General features: G+C 41.7%; 1 protein-coding gene across 3 annotated transcripts in view; it reads left to right on the top strand.

Moving 5' to 3' along the window:
* The window catches only part of TRIM37 (tripartite motif containing 37), a 146,190-nt gene extending 126,677 nt beyond the window's left edge, over positions 1-19,513 (top strand). For 2 of the 3 annotated variants that reach the window (XM_073665373.1, XM_073665371.1), the window contains exons 23-25: positions 12,768-12,917; positions 15,998-16,076; positions 16,994-19,513. In XM_073665373.1, the coding sequence (XP_073521474.1) occupies positions 12,768-12,917; positions 15,998-16,076; positions 16,994-16,997 (233 nt within the window). In that variant the 3' untranslated portion in view covers positions 16,998-19,513. The remainder of the gene's footprint in view (positions 1-12,767; positions 12,918-15,997; positions 16,077-16,993) is intronic. The other variant, XM_073665372.1, reaches the window with a different exon arrangement.
* Positions 19,514-26,202: the final 6,689 nt, after the last annotated feature.

Below are 26,202 nucleotides of genomic sequence, written 5' to 3'. Positions count from 1 at the left end.
TTAAAAGACCAGCATGTCAAGATATTCTCGGACAATTCTACCACAGTTTCCTTCCTTCTACATCAGGGGGGACCAAAGCATGGTCATCATCAAACAATATCGGAAAAAATATTCTCTTGGGCAGAGAACACAGTCAAATCAATCACTGCTGTACACTTAAAGGGAACAAATAATCAAGTAGCGGATTTCCTGAGCAGGAGAGCAGTTCAGGCCACAGAGTGGTCCCTAAACGAAGAAGTGTTTGTTCAATTAACACAACGCTGGGGTATGCCGTCAGTAGATCTGTTTGCCTCAAGAGGAAACACAAAGACTGAGAAGTTTTTCTCACTAGATCCAAAAGACAACCCAGCAGGTATAGATGCTCTCTCCCAAAAATGGGACATGGACCTGGCATATGCCTGTCCACCTCTTGCTTTAATTCCCAGAGTATTAGAGAAGATTCAGGGAAGCCAGGCAACGGTGATTTTAATAGTGCCTTACTGGCCCAAAAGGAGCTGGTTTTCTCTGCTGAAGAAAATGTCTCTAGAGGACCCGATACGCCTGCCCACAAGGCAGGGCCTTCTAGTTCAGGGCCCGTTATACCATCCGAATCAAAAGATGCTATGTCTATCGGCCTGGATCCTGAGAGGGAGATGCTAAGATCAAAGGGACTCTTGGAAGCGGTAATCTCTATAATGCAAGGAAGCCGGAAGCCGGTAACTTCGGCAATTTATCTAAAAATTTGGAAAAAGTTTTCTTCTCAATCTAGAACTCCAGTTTCCATTTCATCAGGGCCAAATATTCTAGAATTTCTTCGGAGAGAGTTCGACAAAGACCCAATACTTTAAAGGTTCGGGTTTCAGCTTTAGGGTCATTCTTTGATTATCCGCTAGCGAATCACCCTTGGATAGTCTGATTTATTAAAGCTATCAAACGTCTTAGACCTACAGCAAGAAGCTTGGTGCCCTCGTGGGACCTTAATCTTGTATTGAACGCCCTATGCAACGAACCGTATGAGCCTTTGGAGCAAGCAGGTTTAAAATTTATAACCTTTAAAGCGGCCTTTCTTGTTGCAATTACTACAGCAAGACGCATCAGCAAGATCCAGGCCCTCTATATTCAAGATCCAAACCTGAAGGTCCAGGAAGATTGTCTCGTTCTAACATCAAACCCAGCCTTCCTGCCTAAGGTGGTTACTGATTTCCACAGGAGTCAAGAAATTGTCCTGCCCGCTTTTTGCCAAGATTATACCAATCAGAAGAACTTTCTTTCCACTCACTAGACGTTAAAAGAACCATTCTACATTACTTGAAGAGCACGGAAAGCTGGAGAATTTATTCAAATCTCTTCATCCAATTTAAAGGAAGGAACAAAGGGAAGAAGGCATCAAGATCTACCCTGGCTAGGTGGATCAAAACAACGATTAGCTCTGCTTACAGTAAAGCAGGACAATCTCCTCCGGAGAATATTAGGGCTCACTCAACAAGAGCAGTGTCTGCTTCATGCGCTGAAAGAGCAGGGGCTTCTGTAGATCAGATCTGCAGAGCAGACACTTGATCAAATTTAAGTACTTTTTGTAGACATTACAAATTGGATGTTCTGTCAAACCAACAGACGTCCTTTGGGAGGACAGTCCTCCAAGCAGTAGTCTCGCCCTAAAGGTTATTTGATATTTCTCCTGGTGGTGCTGTCAAGAGGGACCTCCTGGATAGTAGGAATTAGTCCTACCAGTAATGGTGTATCCAGGAGTCCATCATGACAGCACCATTACATTCCCTCCCCTTGGATTTTCTGTCTGTTACGTGAAGTGAACGTGTATAGAGGGAAATTCAATAAAATCATTGTTGCATCCATCTTGGTGTGGTACTAGGAAAATCACTGGAGGGTGGTGGTGGGAGGGGCTATTTAACCTCTTCTGTGTTTCCTGTCCCTATCAAGGATAAGAATGACTACCTCCTGGTGGTGCTGTCATGATAGACTCCGGGATATACCATTACCGGTAGGACTAATTCCTACTATTTATATAGCGCCAACATATTCCGCAGCACTTTACAATTCAAACCATTTACAGACATTACTGGCACTGTCCCCATTGGGGCTCACAATCTAGATTCCCTATCAGTATGTCTTTGGCTTGTGGGAGGAAACCGGACAACCCGGAGAAAACCCACGCAATCACAGGGAGAACATACAAACACCTTGGAGATGTTGTCCTTGGTGGGATTTTAACCCACGACCCCAGCGCTGAAAGACTGCAGTGCTAACCACTGAGACACCATGCTGCCCATAGCTAAGGCGTATAATCTGAAGGTGGAGATTATAGCACGTTTGGGCATAACCCTGGCAGTCCAGGCGCAATAGATGCACCTCTGGTGGCTACTAAAAGGACATTTTTCCCTGGTCCCACATGTTTGACCTCATGCACCTGGTCCAAGTATGGCGGCAGACTGTGACTTGTTCCCCAGCACAGATGTGTGAACGCTGCCTAACTCCTACCTGAGCAATGCCCTACAGTATATAGATATTTAAGATTCAGCCGCACACTCAAACTCCTGATGAGGAGGAAATTGTAAGGGGGGAATGGTCCAGCATGCCTGCTCCTGCTTCTTACAGCTCATGTGAATTACGGACAGCCAAGTATGTCAGAAATATGATGGATTTGTTGGAAGCTGGCTGCCTATGATTGTGCTTCTTCAGCATGATTTTAAGCTTTTCAGTGTGACACATCTTACTGCTGACATTTCATTGTGGAGATTGTGTGACTGCTTTATTTTACACATCTGTTCGTAATGGAAGCGGCTGAAATGTCTGAGTCCATGAATTACAATTATACTCCATCCATTTCCTGCCATGTACAGTACTGCAAAATTGATTGTAGACTATGGAGCCAATTCGTAAAGACTGCATTCCCAAGATGAGCTTTTATCACGTTTTGACGCTGTGTGTTTTCCCTGCATCAAAAGCGCAGCCTCTTACAGTTCCAGCAAAGTGGATGGGATTTCTAGAAATCTAATCTCATGCCTCCTGTGCTTTCTATTTTCTCAGTGTAAACTGACATGCGGTGTGTATTTATAATCCACAACATGTTAATTTCTCTTGCAGGTATACTGAGTTTTCTGTGCAGAATGCGGAAAATCTTCAGGTAAAAAACGCACTTGCGTTTTTAGTGCATTTCCACGGCGGAATCTCAGCAAAAACGCATATAATCCACACCTACAGTATATCAATAAATTTGAATGAAATCAAAATACTAGTAATTTCAAAAACAAGGTTACTTTATTTAAAAAGACACACCAACAAGAGACAAAAACCACAGCGTCAAAAATGTGATAAAAAGCATGTTAAAAACAGTAAATAAAAGCAAATAACCTAATTTGAATAATAGGTTCAGAAATTCTGCAACATCAAAAACACGACAAAAGCTAATACACTGTGTGCAGAATTAGGCAAGTTGTATTTTAGAGGATTATTTTTATTATTGATCAACAACTAAGTTCTCAATCAACCCAAAAGACTCATAAATATCCAAGCTTAACATTTTTGGAAGTTGGAGTGTTTTTTTTTTTTTTAGATTTGGCTATCTTAGGAGGATATCTGTTTATGCAGGTAGCGATTACTGTGCAGAATTATTAGGCAACTTTAAAAAACAAATATAATCCCACCTCACTTGTTTATTTTCACCAGGTAAACCAATATCGGTGCACAAAATTTAGAAATAAACATATCTGACATGCAAAACCAAAAACCAAAACAATGAGTGATCAATATAGCCACCTTTCTTTATGATGACACTCAACAGCCTTCCATCCATAGATTCTGTCAGTTGCTTGATCTGTTTTCGATCAACATTGCGTGCAGCAGCCACCACAGCCTCCCAGACACTGTTCCGAGAGGTGTACTGTTTTCCCTCCCTGTAGATCTCACATTTTATGATGGACCACAGGTTCTCTATGGGGTTCAGATCAGGTGAACAAGGGGGCCAGGTCATTTTTTTTTCTTTTAGACCTTTACTAGCCAGCCACGCTGTGGAGTAGTTGGATGCATGTCATGGAGCATTGTCCTGCATGAAAATCATGTTTTTCTTTAACGATACCGACTTCTTCCTGTACCACTGCTTGAAGAAGTTGTCTTCCAGAAGCTGGCAGTAGGTGTCTGGGAGTTGAGCTTCACTCCATCCTCAACCCGAAAAGGTCCCACAAGTTCATCTTTGATGATACCAGCCCATACCAGTACCCCACCTCCACCTTGATGGCGTCCGAGTGGAGCTCTCTGCCCTTTACTGATCCAGCCTCTGGCCCATCCATCTGGCCCATCAAGAGTCACTCTCATTTCATCAATCCATAAAACCTTTGAAAAATCAGTCTTAAGATATTTCTTGGCCCATTCTTGATGTTTTATCTTTTATGTTTCTTGTTCAAAGGTGGTCGTTCTTCAGCCTTCCTTACCTTGGCCGTGTCCCTGAGTATTGCACACCTTGTGCTTTTTAATACTCCAGTAACGTTGCAGCTCTGAAATATGGCAAAACTGGTGGCAAATGGCATCTTGGCAGCTTCACGCTTGATTTTCCTCAATTCATGGGCAGTTATTTTGTGCCTTTTTTGGCCAACACACTTCTTGCGACCCTGTTGGCTATTTGCCATGAAACGCTTGATTGTTCGGTGATCACGCTTCAAATGTTTGGAAATTTCAAGACTGCTGCATCCCTCTGCAAGACATCTCACAATTTTGGACTTTTCAGAGCCCATCAAATCTCTCTTCTGACCCATTTTGCCAAAGGAAAGGAAGTTGCCTAATAATTAAGCACACCTTATATAGGGTGTTGATGTCATTAGTCAACACCCCTTCTCATCACAGAGATGCACATCACCAGATTTACTTAATTGGTAGTTGGCTCTCAAGCCTATGCAGCTTGGAGTAGGACAACATGTATAAAAAGTATCATGTGATCAAAATACTCATTTGACTAATAATTCTGCACACCGTGTAGTGGGAATGTAGCCTAAGGCCTAAAAAGATTTACAGTAGATGAGGACAATCCACAGGAAAAAAAAGGCACATACGTTTTTAGTGCGTTTCCACCTCCAAAACTCATCAAAAACACATGTAAACTGCACTTAAGTATATCAATAAGTTTTGTCAAAGCAACTAACCAAAAAGTATCAAAATCAAAGCAGCATTATTTAAAGGATGACACACCAAACAGAGACCAAAAACGCATGTTAAAAAAACGCACACATAAACGCAATGAAAAATCTCTGCAACATCAAAAACATGCCAAAAGCTGATCGTGGGAACATAGTCTAAGACTGTCAATGCACACGGCACTTAAAGAATTTGCCACATCTTATTAGTGGTGTGCTTTGGTAAATTGGCCTTGATGTATTTACAGTGCTGCTCACCATTATTGGCACCCCTTCATTTTTTCATGGACTGTACAATATCTTCAGAAATAAATGGAAATGTACCAAAGTTATATCCTCAGGATTTTTTAATTAGTGGGCCAAAGTAATAAAACATTGTTTTTCAACTTCCATGTTGCAGTTTCAAACAAATAACAATAAACAGCATGTGCAGCAATAAAGGCACCCCTAATTAATACTAGGTTGCACACCCTTTGGTATTGATGATGGCTACAAGAAACGTTTGGAGGCTATCTATAAGCTTCTTGCACTTCTTGACTGGAATTTTCTCCCACTTTTCCTTTGCAGTTTGTTCAAGCTGTTGAATGTTTGCAAGTTTTTTTCTCCCAATGGCAGATTTCAGCTCACCCCAAAGATTTTCAATGGGATTTAGGCCCGCACTCATTGCTGGCCATTTTAAAACAGTCCATTTTTCTTTTTTCAATCATTCCTTTGTACTTTTGGATGTGTGCTTTGGGTATTGTCTTGCTGGAGGACCCATGATCTTCGACTCAGACCAAGTTTTCTTACACTGGGTAGGACACTTTGCTCTAAAATCTCTTGATAAATCTCTGATTTCATGATTTCTGTGATAAAGTCAAGGCCTCCAGTACCGGACGCAGCAAAGCAACCCCACAGCATTATGGATCCTTTACCATGCTTCACTGTTGGTAACGTGTTTTTCCTTATAAGCTTCATTGCACCGACTGTAAACAAACTGTTGCTTTGCACTGCCAAAAAGCTCTATTTTTGTTTCATCTGTCCACAGAACATTTTCCCAGAAGGATTGTGGTTTGTCAAGGTACTCTTTCGCATAGTCTCCTTTTTATGTCTTTTCTTCAGCAATGGTTTCTTCCTTGGCCTTCACCCATAAAGCTCTGCTTGGTTTAGTGTGCGGTGTATGGTACTTGTTGAAACCATGACCCCAGACTGTTCCAGGTTGGCCTTCAGGTCTTTGGATGTTTAACGTGGTGTTTTTTCTACCATTTGCATCAGCCTTCGAAGATATCTCTTGTCAATGTTCTTCTTTCCCCCACGTCCAGGGAGGTTCTTTGATCGGTCCATGCTTGGCAAATGTCTTAATAACATTGCACACTGTTGAAACTGGGATACCAAGGTCTTTGGAGATGGCCTTTTGCCCTTTTGGAAGTTTTGTGTTTGACAATAGCAGTTCTGGTGTCCTCAGACAGCTCCTTGGTCTTCACCATTGTGACAAGGAAACAAGGCCTACCATGTGGCTTTTTAAAACACTGAAGTCATAATTCATTGTCTAATTCATGTCACATGGGCACCAATAATTAATGACGGGAGAAACTCTTTGTGATTTACGACAGTCGAGTCAAAATGGGTTTCCATACTAAATTAATGTAAAGGGTGCTAATACCAATGTCACTGCAAGCTTTAAGTTTTTCTATTTTTCCCTCCCATTGTTTTTTGTTTTAAATTATTTATCATTTGCTCTTCTGTATTTAACACGAGTGCCGTATACAAAGAAACGTTTTCACTTGAATCATTTTTTTCAGGAAATATTACACATTATGTACTTAAACTTCATGGCTGCCAATACTGATGAGCAGGACTCAATGTTTGTGCTGGTACTCATACCTCCAGCACTTTTATCATTGAGGATATAAGGTCTCTATAGGTCTGATTACCGTGTATACTTGAGTATAAGCCGAGTTTTTCAGCACATTTTTTGTGCTGAAAAAGCCCCCCTCGGGTATATACTCGAGTATATAGAAATTCTGTTGGTGGATAGTGGGGAGAGCGGGGGGTGGTTGCGGCGGCAGAGGAGCGGGGCACACGTAGTAGCCGGTGCTGCAGCTACCACGTGTGCCTACTGCTAAAGGGAAATTAATATTTCCTCTTCTCCACTCCCATAGGCGTGGAGAAGAATGAATATTCATTCTCTTTAGTAGCGGGCACAAAGTAGCACTGAGCCGCTGCTCCTGCTGACATTACCCGCTACTAAAGTGACGCCATGCGCTGCTCAGATGGCTGACATGAGCTGCTGGCAGACAGGACGTAGCGCTGGAGCAGAGGTGAGGAAGGAAGAGGAATATAAGTGTTTATTTTTTGTGTGTGCAGTTATGGGGCCATGCATACCTGGATTGGGGGATGAGAGGGCGATGCATACCAGGATTGAGGATGATGAGGCCATGCATACCAGGATTGGGGATGATGAGGCCATGCATACCAGGATTGGGGGATGGAGGGGGGGCATACATACCAGGTTTGGGGGATGGAAGGGGGCCATACATACCAGGATTGGGGGATGGAGGAGGGCCATACATACCAGGATTGGGGGATGGAGGGGGGCCATACATACCAGGATTGGGGGATGGAGGGGGGCCATGCATATCAGGATTGGGGGATGGAGGGGGACCATACATACCAGGCTTGGGGGATGGAGGGGGCCATGCATACCAGAATTGGGGGATGGAGGGCTGCCATGCATACCAAGATTGGGGGATGGAGGGGTGCCATGCAATTTACCCGTAGCTGCTGCATTTCCCACCCTAGGCTTATACTCGAGTCAATACATTTTCCCATTTTTTTGTGGTAAAATTAGGTGCCTCGGCTTATACTCGAATTGGCGTATATACGATAAAGTTGTTCTATCTGCTCTCCTCACATGTCTTGGATAAATTAAATTATTGTAGCCCTCATAATTCTGCAGCATCTTTTCTTATAAAAAAAAAAAGAAAAAAAACAAAACACTTGACACTAACATCATGCTCCCATGATTAAACTATTTTATATATACAGCTGTATTGGTTGTGATAAGTGGTGGTGCTCTGCTGTACAGTATATAATAGAATATAGAAAGTCTATTTTCTAATGTGTTAACAGTTGTTGGCGTCTCACCAAGCTGCTTGCCTATTGTCCTGCAGCCCATCCCAGCCTAGTAGAGGTCTACAATTTTGTCCCCGGTGTCCTTAGACAGCTCTTTGTTCTTGGCAATGGTGGAGAGGTTGGAGTATGATTGATTGATTGTGTGGACATGTGTCTTTTATACAGGTAACGAGTTCAAACAGGTGCAATTAATACAGGTAATGAGTGCAGAGTAGGAGGGCTTCTTAAAGAAAAATTATTAGGTCTGTGAGAGCCCGAATTCTTGATGTTTGGTAGGCGATCAAATACTTACTTAATGTAATAAAATGCAATTTAATTATTTAAAAATCATACAATGTGATTTTCTGGATTTTATTTTTAGATTCTGTCTCTCAAATTTGAAGTGTACCAATGATAAAAATTACAGACCTCGACATTCTTTAACTTCCTACAAGAGACAAGGAGTCATGGTCCATAACATTTAAATTACTAAACAATTTTTATTTAAAGTACGACAAAACAGGCAAAATATATTACGCCATTAATATATAAAAACAAGCAAAGGCAAAGACACAGGTGGCTGTGTCCACCAAAGTATAACGGGTGAGGGTGGCGTTCATCTCGAAGATATGAAAAAAGCTTTTGTGTGTATATATGTCAGGTGTCACTCTATCCCCACGTGACAACAGTGGCTGAGATGTTATCAAGTCATCAAATTGTATCAACATTATATACAGTTGAAACCAGAAGATGGTCGGAATTTGGGCCCATTCCTCCTGACAAAACTGGTGTAACTGATCCAGGTTTGTAGGTCGCCTTGCTCGCACTTGGCTTTTCAGCGTTGCCCATAAATTTTCAATAGGATTGAGATCAAGGCTTTGTGATGGCCACTCCAAAACATTGACTTTATCTTTAATCCACTTTGTTACCATTTTGGCAGTATGCTTTGGGTCATTGTCCATTTGGAAGACCCATTTCCGCCCAAGCTTTAACTTCCTGGCTGATGTCTTGAGATGTTGCTTCAGTATTGCCACATAATCTTCTTTTTTCATGATACCATCTATTTTGTGAAGTGCACCAGTCCCTCCTGCAGCCAAACAACCCAACAACATGATGCTGCCACCCCCATGTTTCACAGTTGGGATGGTATTCTTATTATTCCAAGCTTCTCCCTTTTTCCTCCAAATGTAATGATGGTAAATATGCCCAAAAAGTTCAATTTTAGTTTCATCAGACCACAGGACATGTCTCCAAAAATGAAGGTCTTTGTTCCTGTGTGCATTTGCACACCTTAATCTGGCTTTTTTTTATGTTTCTTTTGGAGTAATGACTTCTTCCTGGCAGAGTGGCCTTTCAGCCCATGTTGATACAGTACTCGTTTCACTGTGGTTATTGACACAATCTTACCAGCTTCCGCCAGAATCTTCTTCACAAGTTCTTTTGCTTTTGTCCTTGCTTTGATATGCACGTCGGACCAAAGCACGTGCATCTCTGGGACACAGAACCCAACTCCTTCCTGAGCGGTATGATGGCTGGACATTCCCATCTTGTTTGTACTTGCGTATAATTGTTTGTACAGATGAACGAGGCACCTTCAGGTATCTTTAAATTGTACCCAAGGTGAGCCAGACTTGTTCACAGTTCTCTTCCTGATTTCTTGGCTGATTTCTTTAGACTTTGCCACGATACTACACAAAGAAGCAGTGTTTCAGGTGTGCATTAAAATGCATCTACAGGTGTGTCTCTAACTCAGATGTTGCCAAAAAACCTTCAGAAGCTTCCAAACACATGACATCATCATATGGGCAGTCCAGGATTGTTTAAAGGCATAGTAATCTTAGTGTATGTAAACTTTTGACTTTGCAGTAAGTAATAAAAATGGCTTAAAACATTCTCTCTCTCATTATTCTGGCATTTGCAAATATTAAAAATTATGGTAATCCTAATTGACCTAAAAGGTTTATTCTGATTTCATGTGACATATTGAGAAAAACACGCATGTTTTTTTTTATATAGTGCATGTAAACTTCTGGTTTCAACTGTACATCTCCCATATCTAAGCAGATTGTAAATCCAGTAATAAAGTGCAAGTGCATGAGATCTGGGATCAAAGACCATGTAAATCAACCACATCTGCCATATGAATGTTAATCTATACCACTAATAATAAACATATATATTAGCACATGTATCATGTGCTATAGGGTCTAATAGGGGAAGAGATAATCGTAGTTAAGGGAGTCCACCTTACCCATCTTAATAAATGTGGATACATTTCTAAGCAGAATAACTGAGGAAAGGAAGAACAGAATTTTAACATGAAATCCGAAAATATGCTCCAGAATTGTTATCTACTAAAACTGAAACGTGTCATGAGAGTTGATGGGCCCTTTAGCTATATTTATGTGATAACCTAAGACTGCATCCTAGTATAAAAAAAAACTTGGAATACCTTAATAAAAAGTGTTTTTTAAAATTTACAGAAAGTAGGGATGCATATAAAAGAAAGAAGCGAGCCATACCGGAATCTGCCTGCTGCTCCGATGGTCTCCGCCGTACCAGATAGGATAATGCCCCGACCACCAGTCTCCTGACCCTGCAGCCAATTGGTGGCCTTAGTGGTCTGGATATCATCACTTCTAAAGTGGTGGAGACAATCACAATGTCAACTCTAGAGCTCTTTCCTTTTAAAAGCATCATACCGTTCTGTAAACTTTAAAAAAACAAACGAACAAAACAAAAATAAAAAACAAGCAGATAAACCCCTCTAAATGAAGGTGATCTGCCATTTGGCCCCCATCTGAGTAAAATCTATTGAACAGTTGCAGCCATGCACTCCAAAAAGGAATATGAGCCTTTTTATTCCGTTCTAATTTTTATGGTCTTTACTAAGGGGGTGTGGTTTGTAGCGTAATTATGCAGAGCAGCGGAAAGACACGCCCCCAGAGAATCCCGTAAGCAACTACTTATTTATTACTTGGTACTAAATAGGCATTTTTACCCTCCGGTCTTTGGTATTTCATTTAAATAATGATGGTTTATTATCCAAATTATTTTCTTGGACAAACATGGACTTGGATTGCTATGTTAATCGCCAACGCTTAATTTTATAATGACACAATTCAACGATGTCCTTTTTTTGCATCTCATCATGGTAATGGTAATATTCACATTATCTCTCTGTGCAATCCATAGCCCCAATTTTATACATTTAATGAGGTGAGGTTTTTTTGTTTTTTTTTTTTGCTTGTTTTAGTTTTTCCTTTTGTGATCGCTTCACATGATGAATTGCCATTATAGGCTATTTTTGTTTTTTGACTAGTACGTGCGAACTTATTCTCATTCTCTATGTAAATAGGTGCGATTTACCCGACTTTTTGCATTCCTACATCTGGATTATTGCTGTGGTTTTAATTGTTTTGGACTTTTAATAGGTTTTCACTAAAATTTGCCATTTTTTAGTCAAATGTTTTTTTTTTTTTATTCTCCAGTCTTTTCTGTGGTTATATATGCTATATGTTTTGGAGGGGTCCTCTTACCTTTTTGTTGGACGTATTTTGTGAGTAATTTCATTAACATACCCAGTGGTCTGAGGAAGTGGAAGTGTTATGCTACAAAAAGTAATGATATTAAAGTAGAAGAGGGCTCTTTTGAGTTAAAGGGAATCTTTCTCCAGTTTTTGTGTCTCTGAACAAATGCCACCACCTTTATCTGCTGTATTCCACAAACGGGTCTCCTCTCCTGATTTCCCCTGTTTACCCCAAAAAATCCTGCACTGTATTTAAATGAGAATGGTCCAGTCTGATGGGCGTCCTCTGGCTTTGATTGACACTGTGCAAATCTAGTTAATAGCGGATTCATAGAGTAAGACCTGACATATTTAGGGGAAAAAAAATGGCAAGAATATCAGGTACTAAAGTTTTTTTGTTCAGTTTTTTTTTTCTCCATCTTCAATCCTTGTGACTTTATTTTGGAGCCCTATATGTGGCAGGGTGCAGTAGTTGTCACGATGCGAATCACAAAGCTTTTGTGAACAATTGCTAACTACATCTATTATTTGCTAGCTGTTTCATCTACAAAAGTCTTGATTTTTGTAAGTGATCTGTAATAGAAAAGTGTGTTTTATTTATTTCCTGCGAGATCCCGGCATTCTTCCACCCCTGCACTCATTTAAATTCCAATGACTGATGGCTTGTAGTACAGAACTTGTATTAAGGTGCCAGCAGCCATCCCTATCTGCAGCATGTGAAAAGTGTGTAGGAGTTGGCATTTAGAGAAGGTCTTTCAGTGACATGGTATAAGAGACGTTTTTCACGCTTAGTCACTGCTGCGTGATGTGCTCTACTGTACCATTTAGTCTCATTTACAACATTACCGAATTAACATGTTCACTGCTAAGGACCAGTTCTGACTTCTATGTAATGTATTGGTATGAATGATAAATGTAGGGTGCTGCTGTTTTCTTCTTTTCTTCATTGCTGGTCGTGTTGTGCTGCTGTTGTCTGATTCTGCATTCTAATCCGGTTTTATTGCCTTTTTTTCCCCTCCTGTCAGCAGGTTTATGCTCCAAGCATGTTCTTCACATTCTGCCAGGAATGAGTAGTGACAGTGACATTGAGTGTGACACTGAAAACGAAGAGCAGGAAGAAAACATTACCTGTGGCAGCTTTAACGACACTTTCACAGCACAGCCATCTGGGGACGGTGAGTTCTTGGTTTTCAGGAGATGTGCTCTTCTCCTGTTACAAAGAGTTGGCCCCGTCCCTATTGCCACCATTGGAGTGCAGGGTACATCCATGCAGGGAGGACTCTGGATCTGGTGGGGCCATTAACACTGGGGGCATTTAGCATCATGCATTTATATTGCCAAAAGAAGTGAAGTGGACAATCATTAGAATGGAAGTTCTCCAGGTCCTCTTATGATAATGTGAAATACTGCCGGATTATTTTTTTTTATCATTTTTAATATAATTTATTTATTCTATTTGTGTTTTTTTTTAAAACTTGCAATACTATCTTGTCGAAGTCCAGTCAATTGTTGTATATTTCTTGTAATATTTCCCCCTAGTACCTCAACCCCTTCAGCCACACCATTGCATAAAGGCTTTACAATTTGTTTCTATTTTATGCTAGTTGGTTAAGCAGATACCATCATTTTGCTGATGTAGAACATTGGAAACCAGATGATCATTGACTGGGCTCAATCTAATTTGAATTACTTTTAGTTGGGATGTGTGTGTATATACCTATAGATCTACATCTATATACCTATATCTATATAAAAATCATAGATAGATACAGTACAAACCAAAAGTTTGGACACACCTTCCCATTTAAAGATTTTTCTGTATTTTCATGACTATGAAAATTGTACATTCACACTGAAGGCATCAAAACTATGAATTAACACATGTGGAATTATATACTTAACAAAAAAGTGTGAAACAACTGAAAATATGTCTTATATTCTAGGTTCTTCAAACTAGCCACCTTTTGCTTTGATGACTGCTTTGCACACTCTTGGCATTCTCTTGATGAGCTTCAAGAGGTAGTCACCGGAAATGGTTTTCACTTCACAGGTGTGCCCTGTCAGATTGAATAAGTGGGATTTCTTGCCTTATAAATGGGGTTGGGACCATCAGTTGTGTTGTGCAGAAGTCAGGTGGATACACAGCTGATAGTCCTACTGAATAGATTGTTAGAATTTGTATTATGGAAGAAAAAAGCAGCTAAGTAAAGAAAAACGAGTGGCCATCATTACTTTAAGAAATGAAGGTCAGTCAGTGCGAAAAATTGGGAAAACTTTGAAAGTGTCCCCAAGTGCAGTTGCAAAAACCATCAAGCGCTACAAAGAAACTGGCTCACATGAGGACCGTCCCAGGAAAGGAAGACAAAGAGTCACCTCTGCTTCTGAGGATAAGTTTATCCGAGTCACCAGCCTCTGAAATCGCAGGTTAACAGCAGCTCAGATTAGAGACCAGGTCAATGCCACACAGAGTTCTAGCAGCAGACACATCTCTACAGCAACTGTTAAGAGGAGACTTTGTGCAGCAGGCCTTCATGGTAAAATAGCTGCTAGGAAACCACTGCTAAGGACAGGCAACAAGCAGAAGAGACTTGTTTGGGCTAAAGAACACAAGGAATGGACATTAGACCAGTGGAAATCTGTGCTTTGGTCTGATGAGTCCAAATTTGAGATCTTTGGTTCCAACCACCGTGTCTTTGTGCGACGCAGAAAAGGTGAACGGATGGACTCTACATGCCTGGCTCCCACCGTGAGGCATGGAGGAGGAGGTGTGATGGTGTGGGGGGGCTTTGCTGGTGACACTGTTGGGGATTTATTCAAAATTGAAGGCATACTGAACCAGCATGGCTACCACAGCATCTTGCAGCGGCATGCTATTCCATCCGGTTTGTGTTTAGTTGGACCATCTTTTATTTTTCAAGAAGACAATGACCCCAAAAACACCTCCAGGCTGTGTAAGGGCTATTTGACCAAGAAAGAGAGTGATGGGGTGCTACGCCAGATGACCTGGCCTCCACAGTCACCAGACCTGATCCCAATCGAGATGGTTTGGGGTGAGCTGGACCGCAGAGTGAAGACAAAAGGGCCAACAAGTGCTAAGCATCTCTGGGAACTCCTTCAAGATTGGAAGACCATTTCCGGTGACTACCTCTTGAAGCTCATCAAGAGAATGCCAAGAGTGTACAAAGCAGTCATCAAAGCAAAAGGTGGCTACTTTGAAGAACCTAGAATATAAGACATATTTTCAGTTGTTTCACACTTTTTTGTTAAGTATATAATTCCACATGTGTTAATTCATAGTTTTGATGCCTTCAGTTTGAATGTACAATTTTCATAGTCAAGAAAATACAGAAAAATCTTTAAATGAGAAGGTGTGTCCAAACTTTTGGTCTGTACTGTATATGTAGATATATCTAGATATAGATAGATATATAATAATTTTTTTTTCTGAAGAGGAGATGTGTCCGTGTAATAAAGCTTTCAATGATTGCACTGCTAGTTCTGTGGAGGTTTTCAAGATAGCTGAAAAGTAACATCCTTTTCATAATCACATGTAAATACTTTGACTACTCCTTCTAAATAAAAAGAAAAAAAAAAAACCTTGCGTCCCTTTCTAAATGTCAGAATTGTATTTCTGTTAAGGTTGTCTATCAATCCCCCTAAGTGACATCACTTCATGTTGTAGAACTACACATACTACACTGGCTTGCCATGTTTTAAATATGTTTATTTTTTTCAGGGGTTGTCCTGCGCCGCTCACTTCTGCACTGGAGGTGAATGGTGCCGATGATATATGAGCCTGGTGAGACTCATGCACGTGTCCTATTTTAATGGATAAGATGTGTACGATACCCATCAGTCATGTCTCAGCAGGTATATGGGGTCATAATGTCATTGGCACCTCTCTCCAGCAATGAGTAAATGAGCGGTGCCGGACAATCCCTTTAGGGCTCTCTGTATTACGTATGTGAGTGAGATTAATTATATAGTTTTGGCACTAAAAAGGGAAGTATGGTAGATTTTTATCTTGACCACTTTGAGCCACCTAAAAATATTGTTGTCCATTTTTAAGCTTCACTTCTGTGTAAGTAATCTGCGTACAATGACTAAGTATCAGTGGATAATTAATAAAATCTCACATCTGAATGGCTGCCAACACATTTTGCCAATATATTTTATTTCCAGGATTAAATGTTGTCTTTTTAATGTTTTTGTGGCTGTGCTGTTAATGAAAAGAATACTATTTATCCCTACGTAGATCAAAGCTGCTCTTTTCCAGATGACAACAATATAAACACAGAAGAGCTTCATTTCGCTGCTGGAGAAAATGGTGCAAGGTAACGTCTTTTATTTCTGCCTATCCTATTCCTTTTTTTTTTTTCCCATTTATGGCAGTTGTATGCCACAACTATTGAACTGTGAATTCCACTAGCTTGCTTTTGCAACTTTTGTAATATAATTAAAGATATTAAAAAGCGCCACTCCAGCATTTTTTTTATGTACCGCTGGAGTGGTGCTACTAATCTAAGTTCCCTGCCCCTAGTCTAATACTTACTAGCTGCCGTCTTCATTTGTTATCGGCACCGCTACGGTCGTCTCCAGCAGTTTGTGACCTGCCGGATTGCTCCAGTGTTTGCTGGCCGATCTCGAAGTCACAACTCAATGTAAGTCTATGAGACCTAGATTGATCCCACTATAGACTTTCATTGAGAGCTTGAGACCGTTACCTTTGATTTTCGTTCAGTCAGATGTTGCGGTCACAAGATGGTGGTGAGGGACCAATGTGGCGCCTGGAAGAACTGAAGATGGTGGCTGGTAAGTATAATACTGGGGTCAGGGAACATGGATTAGTAGTTAGAAAATGAGGAGTTCTTTAAAGGCTACCTTTCACTTGATTCATGCTGCACAAACCACAGGACTATTCCGATGCGGCCCCCCACCTGGCTTCTCATCAAACTGCTCTAGTTTGTTTTTTTTCCCAACTCTATTGTGGGTTGAATTGTATTTGACTCTTTTAATTGTTTTTTTTGTTTGTTTGTTTTTTTTTTTTTAACATTTTTTGTGGCTAATTGTTTAATAAAGGATTGTTTACTTTTATGGTGATCCCGGTTTCATGGCATGTTTCTTTTTCTTCTTTTCTTCAATTTAGTCTTTTGACATGCCATAGATGGATCCCATCTATTTGATGGTGCCCTCCATTTTGTCTATATATACATATACATGTGTAACACTTGTGTTTTTATGTTTTGTCTAGGTAATCAGTGGGAACATTTAGACATCTGCAACTGTGTTGAAGGCGCCAACCACAAAACACTAGGATACGTAGGACTGCATCCACTCACGGGTGCACATTCACTGCTGTAACTTATTTATATACCCAAGAAAGCCGCACAGCACTACACAACAAGTCTTTAATAAAAAAATCATATGCAGTTAGTATGCGGAAGAAACTGTGTTTTCTTATGATTAGTCCAGGGCATCCATCATAAGCCAATGGGCATGGAAACCATTATTGAGCTCTTGGATTCACTTGCATTCACTGTAATGTACGAGTCGGAGAAAAACGTCACGCTCATCTAGTTTTATCTGATATTAGATGGTTGTCTCCTCTTCTTAAGTCCCAGCTGCACTATGTGGGTCATATAAAGTATTGTAAGTAGGTCTTACCCATGGCAACCAGTCAGATCCAAGCTGTTGTTGTGCTTGACTGACGGCCAACATCTGTTTGGCCAGGGGCTAGACCAGACATTTTGCTTTGCACTGGCGTAATAAAAGTTAGGATGAAGTAGCTCTACTGAAGGGGACTGTACAATTATTCTATAATATGCCATGTTTTTCAGCTGAGGCCATCTTCTTCCTACTTTTTCCTAAATCTATTTAGCAGCTGACACAAATCCACATGATATGATTTCCTGCCTATGACTGTATTACTGTATTAATCATAAAGAACATCAATCCTTTGACATCTGCATGGCTACCACAGGAGTGTTCACTGTATTATGTGATTTAAAACAAAGAAAAATCATGTTTATGTTGTGCGTCTTCAGGCACGGGAAAGGCAATAATGAAATGAAAATCTAATGGCATTCTTACTAGATAGGTGCTAGAAGACTACCAGCAATAAATATACTGGGGGCATACTAATAGAGCAAGCATAATTTATAGGATTTCCATGGCTGAGTATATACAGCTCTTCAGGTCCACACTTGTGTGAACAATATGCAACTGTGTGCCTTCACATGTATGCAAAGAAATAGTAAACCAGAAGATTTTCTGAGGGATGTCGGCAGAAGAGTGAAGTCCACCAGGGTGCATAGCCGCTTGTATGCCCGTTTCGGTAGTATACAGCATGCACCCTTGTCTGTAGTTAAGGTGTAGTGCATGACCTGCTCAGAGCTTGTAATATGTTTTCTGCAGTAAGGAGATTTCAGGCGCTGTCTCGATAATGACACACCTTATATCAATCCCTGTACAGGCTGAGTTTTATATACAGTTACCCTGTTACTGAAGCTGGAGAACCTCGAGATTTCCTCTGATACCAAATTACCGCAGAAGATATATTGCAAGCGCTAACTAAGCACATCATGTACTCCTCCTGATTGCAGAGGATTCCTGCACATAACAAAAGCGACTATTGAGACCCCGTCCAGAAGTCCTTTGCCCACCATTGCAACAAGTAGTAGAAGCAGAAGAGCCCTTCATAGAGCGCACATCACATGCACACAGAATTGTCCATTCTAGAGTATGTGGACATCTATTCTTTTTCTGCTACTGACTTGTAATAAGCAAATGTAAGCACAAGACCTCCATTATAGTGATCAGTAGTGGTCCCCCCTTTAATGTTAAAGGGATCCTCCTTGTGTAATAAAAAAAAAAATAATCTCAATTTATGTAGTAACAGTAGTTCAAGCAATATTCATCTGCAATTAGAATATTTAATTTCGTATTGCTTCTCCTTAGTGGTGTTACATATATATATATTAACTAGATCTGCAACATTACAAATGTGTGGTGACCTGTAGCGCCCCCTGTGAGTGACTCTGCACAGATAGATCATATGAAACTTCACTTATTGCTATAGAACATTGTGATTTGCCTGCAACGTCCAAAGAAATGTCTGCTTCCAGCACATAACTAAATGTATCACCAGGTACTGTGCAGCTTTAGTACTGTATTATAACGACTAACCTGTTGTCATTCCATATCGCAGGCCAGCACCTAGGGAGGCTACCAGTGCAATCGCCCATAGTGCAGAACGTACGGAGACTGGTTTATGTAGAGACCACCTATATAAACTCCCTGGCCCCCTTACACATTCCTTGTTTGATACCGACTCCTCTGCATCTGAACACAGCGTGAATTCTGAAATATTTGTTTCACATTTGTATAGTCTTCTCTTTATAAGCTAAAAATATAAAGCAGACGTAGAAGACATAACGGTGTCCGTGGTGACGAATATCTTCATGTATATTGATTTTAAGTCGTTTTTAATTTAACACGTTAATGACCATAGAGATGCTTGTTCCTTGCAGACCAAGTGAGCGATGACATTGCCAAACCTGTTGCTGTTTCTAGCATCTGAGCTGCTGTTTGCATTGCTATTGTTGCCTGAAAAACTGGTACTCGTGTAACTAAATATGATTACCGAATATTTAATGTCTAGTCATGTTCACTGTCCTTTTTTATTTGTTTGTTGTTTTTTTTAATATGTTTTATTTTGAGCTGGATGAAATATTTTGTTGCACTTTTTCTTAATAAAATAAAACCTGTAACAGTTTCTGTCAATGCGACTCACTATTACATCTAGACAGCAACAATTTTTAATACTGCATATATTAAAGGGTTATTCCCATCTTCATTAATGGGTAATGGTTGGATACTGCTTGTAAAAAAGAAGCACTTAATCTGCTATTTATTAAAATTCACCTAATGTGCAAAATGTACTTTATTTACTGATATTTGCCAAGGGGATTGACCATTGCTGGTAGACCAATTATGAGCAATTCTTAGAAGCTTTTATTTTCCTTAAGCTTTATCACTTTTCAGGATCACTGGGGCACACTGTTAACACCTACCTAATCCTGGCCAGGTTCAGTAGCACTACTCTTACAGCAGTAGAGGTGCACAGCTCGCAATTATGCCACTGGCTCATGCTAGTCATGCAGGAGCGCCAGCTCCCCATAACTCAGGACGTCTAGACACTGGAGGAAGTGGTTCATTCCTGAATTGAGACCGGAGAGCCCCTTAAACATTATTTTATCTTAAAATGTTCTACAGATGTAGCATGCTGTCATTGCAGTTTACTTTGCCTTTTGTAAGACAGAAGATCATCCTTACATACACAAGGCCGTAGTCCCACATGTATAGAATATCACTGGGAAACAATTTTGAACAGAATTTTTGTTGAGTTTGATTTTTCTGTTAATTTTGACTAAAATTGGCATGCTGATTTCAAAACTGCGGTTAGTTTTCTTGTATCAAGTCAGGTTTTCTCTCTACAGCTTATCTTAATGCGATTACTCTAGACTGGATCGAGAGTAGCACTTGTGGCCTATTGGCCCAAGAGCGAACCGCCATCGAGCGGGGAGGGATGGTGGATGACCTTGGCGACCGGCAACAGGTTATTTGTCAAAGATATTCAGTTTATTTATTTTACTCACTTATATAGTGCCATTAATTCCACAGCGCTATACAGACATTATGGGCACTGTCCCCATTGGGGTTCACAATCTAAATTCCCTATCAGTATGTCTTTGGAGTGTGGGAGGAAACCGGAGAACTCAGCGGAAACCCACACAAACACGGGGAGAACATACAAACTCCTTGCAGATGTTGTCCTTGGTGGGATTTGAACCCAGGACCCCAGTGCTGCAAGGCTGCTGTGCTAACCACTGAGGCACCGTGCTGCCCATTCAGTTACACATGGGTCAGTGTGGTGAGAGGTTGTGTGCCACTCTATATAGTGAAATGTATTCCAAAAGTCTGTATACAAGGGGTTAGCAGAATTATTTTCTTATTTCCATACTTATTTCCTTTCTTTCAGATCATGTCTCTGTCTGCTTTTTCTTTTCGTAAGTGCCTAATAAGCCCTGCTTCCCTTTTGTTGCATCTTTGGCAGTTTCGCCATTCTCAAAGGCCAAACATCAGCACATTTGTGAAGCAAGACAATTTTTGCATATTTCAAAGTAAATCTTGATCAAGATAAGTCTTGAGCCCCTCACAAGGTGTGCAAGCAGTGTGTCGAGAGTTTACGTATGGATGAAGGGAACATGTGATCTACCATTTGGTGAACCTATGTTTTGGCGAGAGGCAAGAGATAATTTTAGTGACTGTTACTTTTAAAAAGTGTAAACTTCAGGATATAACAAGAAAAATAAATATAAAATAGAATATCCTGGTCTATCAGCTATATGTCCAGTGCCTCATTCAGCTGAAATCCCAGTTCTAGTTTTCCTTTAACTACCCTCTTTTCAAGAACAGCATTAATTGAGGAATTGTGAATTTCAAACTAGAACTCAAATGAATGGTGACTGTTCATCGATAGCTCACAGTGGGGCTTAAAGTGTGTCCTCCTCCACAATGGCAGTTTATTTGGTGCAGTCCTATTTGCCTATTCAGTTTCCTTTTGTGAAGAATACGGAGACAAAGAGTCATTGAGTTGTTGCAAAATCGCAAACACATTTGGATCATCGGTGTTGACCTTAAAATGGTATGATTACTTCTTTGTCAGCAACACAGCTACACCAAGTATCCTTGTTTCCAGTGCATGTGGGAAAGCAGATCTCGTGAGAAGCATTGGGTGGAGAGGATCTGGCCTCCAAGATCTGAACTCAAACCTGGTGATCTGAGCACTATACATGAGCCACTTGTTGACAGAACATTATATTCCTACCTCTGCACATGGATGGGTCTCATGAAGCACTTTATTAAAGTTTTGTCAACTTGAGGAGACTGTACCTCATTTTTGGCATTTCCTAGCCTGTTATTTAAAAAAATAAAGGCTGGTGTGTTTGATGAGCTGCCGAATCTGTGGACCAGTAAAGATGAACATTTTCATTGGGTCAATGTCAGAACTCCAAAAGAATGCTTGGTTTTCATTCAAAAACCTTGTCAAGGACTTTCTTGGAAATACACTAGCAAACAATTACACCAAAATTGTCCAGAAACTCTTGGATAGCTACATAATGCTTGATTGCAACATGACCATCAAGGTGCATTTTCTGCATAGCCATCTTGCTAACTTTCCTGACAACCTTGGTGCAGGCAGTAATGAGAAAGGTCAGACCTGGGCAAACTGCGGCCTGCAGGCCACATCCTGCCCTCTAGCCGTTCCATTTCGACCAGCGGACCAAGACAGCCGAAGGGCTGAAACGATGGCCCACCGGCCGCACCATGCCCCCACCCACTGTCCGTTTGCCGCCTACTGTCACCGCTATCCGCATCCTTGGAATGCTGACAGTGAATACATTTGTGGAGGATAGGTCTTCCGCACCTTCCACCAATCAGCGTGTTAGACAGCAGACGCGATGACATCACGTCAGCTATGCACTGAGACCTGCACAAGGCTGGGATGGGCTACTCGACAATAGGCAAGCAGCTTGGTAAGGCAACAACTCTTGTCATAATTATTGGAAAATGGAAGAAACACAAGATGATTGTCAATCTTCCTCGGTCTGGGGCTCCATGCAAGATCTTGCCTTATGGGGGTAAGGATGATTTTTAGAAAGGTCTGCAATCAGCCCAGAATAACATGGGAGGACGTGGTCAATGACCTTAAGAGAACTGGGACCATTGTCTCAAACATTACTGTTAGCAACACACTACTCCGTCATGGATTAAAATCCTGCAGGGCACACAAGGTCCCCTGCTCATGCCAGCACATGTCAGGTCTGTTTGAAGTTTGCAAATGACCATCTGGATGATCCAGAGGAGGCATGGGAGAAGGTCATGTGGTCAGATGAGACCAAAATATAACTTTCTGGTATCAACGCCATTTGCTGTGTTTGGAGGAAGAAGGATACGTACAACCCCAAGAACAGTCCCAACCGTGAAGCTGAGAGGGGGATACATCATACTTTAGGGGTGCTTTTCTGCAAAAGGGATAGGACGACAGCACCGTAGTGAAGGGAGGATGCACGAGGTCATGTGTAGCGAGATTTTAGCCAACAACCTTCTTCCTTCAAGAGCATTGAAGATGGGCCGTATCTGGGTCTTCCAGCATGACAATGACCTGTAAAAAGCATTTCAAGGTCCGGGAGTGGCCTAGCCAGTGTCCAGACCTGAACCCAATAGAAAATCTTTGGAGGGAGCTGAAACTCAATGTTGCCCAGCGATAGCCCCGAAACCTGAAAGAGCCGAAGAAAATATGTATGGAGGAGTGGACCAAAATACCTGCTGAAATGTGTGCAAACTTTGTCAAGAACTACAGGAAACGTCTGACCTGTGTAACTGCAAACAAAGGTTTCTGTACCAAATATTAAGTTCTGTTTTTCTATTGTATCAAATACTTATTTCATGCAATAAAATGCTAATTACAGACCATGTAGGAACCACAGTACTGATGAGGTGCAGGCAGTAGCACTATTAAACAAGATGTTTTTTAACTTTTGGGAGATACCCTGTTTTAGCTCCATTAATTATGAGCACATTGGTGCGGGTCTGGGTCTTGAGATCCCTACCAATTGCCCAAAAGACCTCTTAGAAGGGCACAGCTTGGGAGACAGGATTATGACTTTCTACTGCATCTGCTCTGCATGCCCTTTTCTAAAAGGTCTTTTCAACTGTGGTTTGGGTTCTCTGGACCAGATTCCCCATCAATTTGCTGACAATTATTGGGCATAAAACATAAAAAAATCTCCCCAAAGTTTAGTTACTCTTTGAGGTGCATTTACAATGCTGCCAATAATCGGAAACCGAATGGTTTATCTCAGGGTTCCCCAAGTCCAGTCGTCAAGGCCCACCAACAGGCCATGTTTTCAGGATTTCATTATCATTGCGCAGGTGATAATTACATCACATACACAGGCAATAATTCCATCACCTGAGCAATACTAAGGAAATCCTGAAAACATGACCTGTTGTTGGCCCTTGAGGACTGGAGTTGGGGAACCCTGGTTTAGCTAAACAGGCTCTCAATCACCCGATGCACAAGTAAAATATTCATTTGTAAGGTGAAATAATTTATCAGCTTGGCTAAAAGGAGTCTGTCACCCCCACCCAACCTCCACAAAATGGTAATTAAACTGCATAAACATTTATATAAAGGATGTAGCTCCTACAAAAATCATGTACAGTTTAGCTTAAAGGGGTTGTCCGGTCTAGAATGACAAGTCTGCAGTCACTCTTGTGATATGCGCATGCTGTCTGCTCATTCAATACCCCTCTTTTTTACTGAAGTCGTTCAAAGGGCAGCCAAAGAGACCAGAACCAGGCGTCAGAACGAGCCTTCAGCCACATTGTGTGCACCCACACTGACACTTGGAGCGCGCTGCTGTGCTCATCCAGTGTCAGTGAGCAAGCACAATCTTGCAAGCTGATTTTAGACAGCACTCACTTTTACAGAGCACTATCAGTAAAGACAAAAGATTGGCTTTAATATATGAATAGGAGGGCGTAACGGTGCACCCACACATAGGCCACACCAAGGATGCATCAAAGCGCCCTCATTTGCATAATAAATTAAAAGTAGATTTTTCTGCAAATATTAAAGAAGCGTTTTTTCCCCTAAACCTGTGTAAATGTTAGTGTAGTGCAATGTTTGTGTGATAATATACTCACCGATCGCTGTCTTCTGATGTCCCTGACTCCATAATGACTTCATATCCACAGTTCGTCTCTGCAGACTTCCATCTTCTCCGGTCTTCAGCACATCCCGACAAGGTGCCCTTAAAGATCACCGTATCATTATAATGTTCCTGAATAAAAATAACCACCTATGCTGTGCCTTGAATAAGCCCTATGCTGTGCCCCTGAAAAAATGAATTGCTCCTCACTGTTCTTTCTGAAAAAAAAATATTACCGCACACTGTCCGTCTTACTTTACATGGCCTACACACTATCCTCTCCTATAAAATATTTCCATTACACTATCCCCCCTCATATATCATGACCACCACGCTGTCCGCCCTTGTGTACTATGACCATCACACTGCCCCTTTATAAAATAAAATGCTACACTGTCCACCCTTATAAATTGTACCCACTCAACACGCCTTCCTCAATTCTGAACTAAAATCTCCACACTGTCACTACATCATGCTGCCCCCTCATCACAATGTCCCACTCATGCTGTCCCCACTCCTTACTTAGCCATCCAAGCTGCCCCTCTCCCTACTGACCCCCACATGCGGTCTTTTCTCCATACTGAGTCCTCACACTGTCCCCCATCCATTTTGTCCCTTGCACTATCCCCCTCACTGTAAGACCCCCCCCAAACCTCTAGCCTACAGACAGCCCCCCCAAAACCCCAGCCTACAGAGACGGCCTCTCCCCAAACCCCAGCCTGCAGAGACTGCCTCCCCCCAAACTCCCAGCCTGCAGAGACTGCCTCTCCCCAAACTCCCAGCCTGCAGAGACTGCCTTCCCCCAAATCCCCAGCCTACAGCGACAGCCCACCCAAATCCCAAGCCTACAGCGAAAGCCCCCCAAAACCCACAGCCTACAGAGACAGCCTCCCCCCAAACACACAGCCTACAGAGACAGCCTCCCCCCAAACACACAGCCTACAGAGACAGCCTCCCCCCAAACACACAGCCTACAGAGACCGCAAACCCACAGCCAACAGAGACAGCATCCCTCCCCAAACCCCCAGCCTACAGAGACAGCCTCCCCACCAAACTTCCAGCCTACAGAGACAGCCCCCCACCCCCAAACTCAGCCTACAGACAGCCTCCCCCCAAACCCAAAGCCAACAGAGACAGCAAACCCCCAGCCTACTGAGACAGCCTCCCCCCCCAAACCCCAGCCTACAGAGACAGCCCCCTCTAAACCCCAGCATTTAGAAATAGTCCTCACTAACTCCCAGTCTACAATAAAAGCACCACCTATCCCCCAATCTATAGTAATAGCCCCCCCCCCTAAACCCCCGAATCTTCAGCTCTATAAGCACTTACCCGCCCGTCTGTCCTCCCCCTGGCTCCGGTGCCTGTCTTCCTCCTGTGCTCCCCCTGGCTCTGGTGGTTGTCTTCCTCCTGGCTCCTGTCCTCCTCCGCAGCGCCCTGCTGTGATGTCAGCAGCGTTTGGACGCCACAGCATCTCAGAGCAGGGAGCTGATTGGCGTTTCTGACGTCAGAAATGCCTGTGCTAGTACTTCTGGGGTCAATCAGCTCCCTGTATCTGTGGTTTATTTGTATTTGCGTCTTAAAGGGTCACCCATTGTTTATGATGCCCACACATCACAGTACAATCTTTCTTTTTTTTTTTTTTAAAAAGGATCCTGATCCGTCGAGCTGTCATAGTGCTAAC

This window comes from Phyllobates terribilis, unplaced genomic scaffold (assembly GCF_046119375.1).
Source record: "Phyllobates terribilis strain yellow unplaced genomic scaffold, ASM4611937v1 Scaffold_2__4_contigs__length_985480577, whole genome shotgun sequence".
Classification (NCBI taxonomy): Eukaryota; Metazoa; Chordata; class Amphibia; order Anura; family Dendrobatidae; genus Phyllobates; species Phyllobates terribilis.
This window is presented reverse-complemented; position numbering and strand designations above follow the sequence as displayed.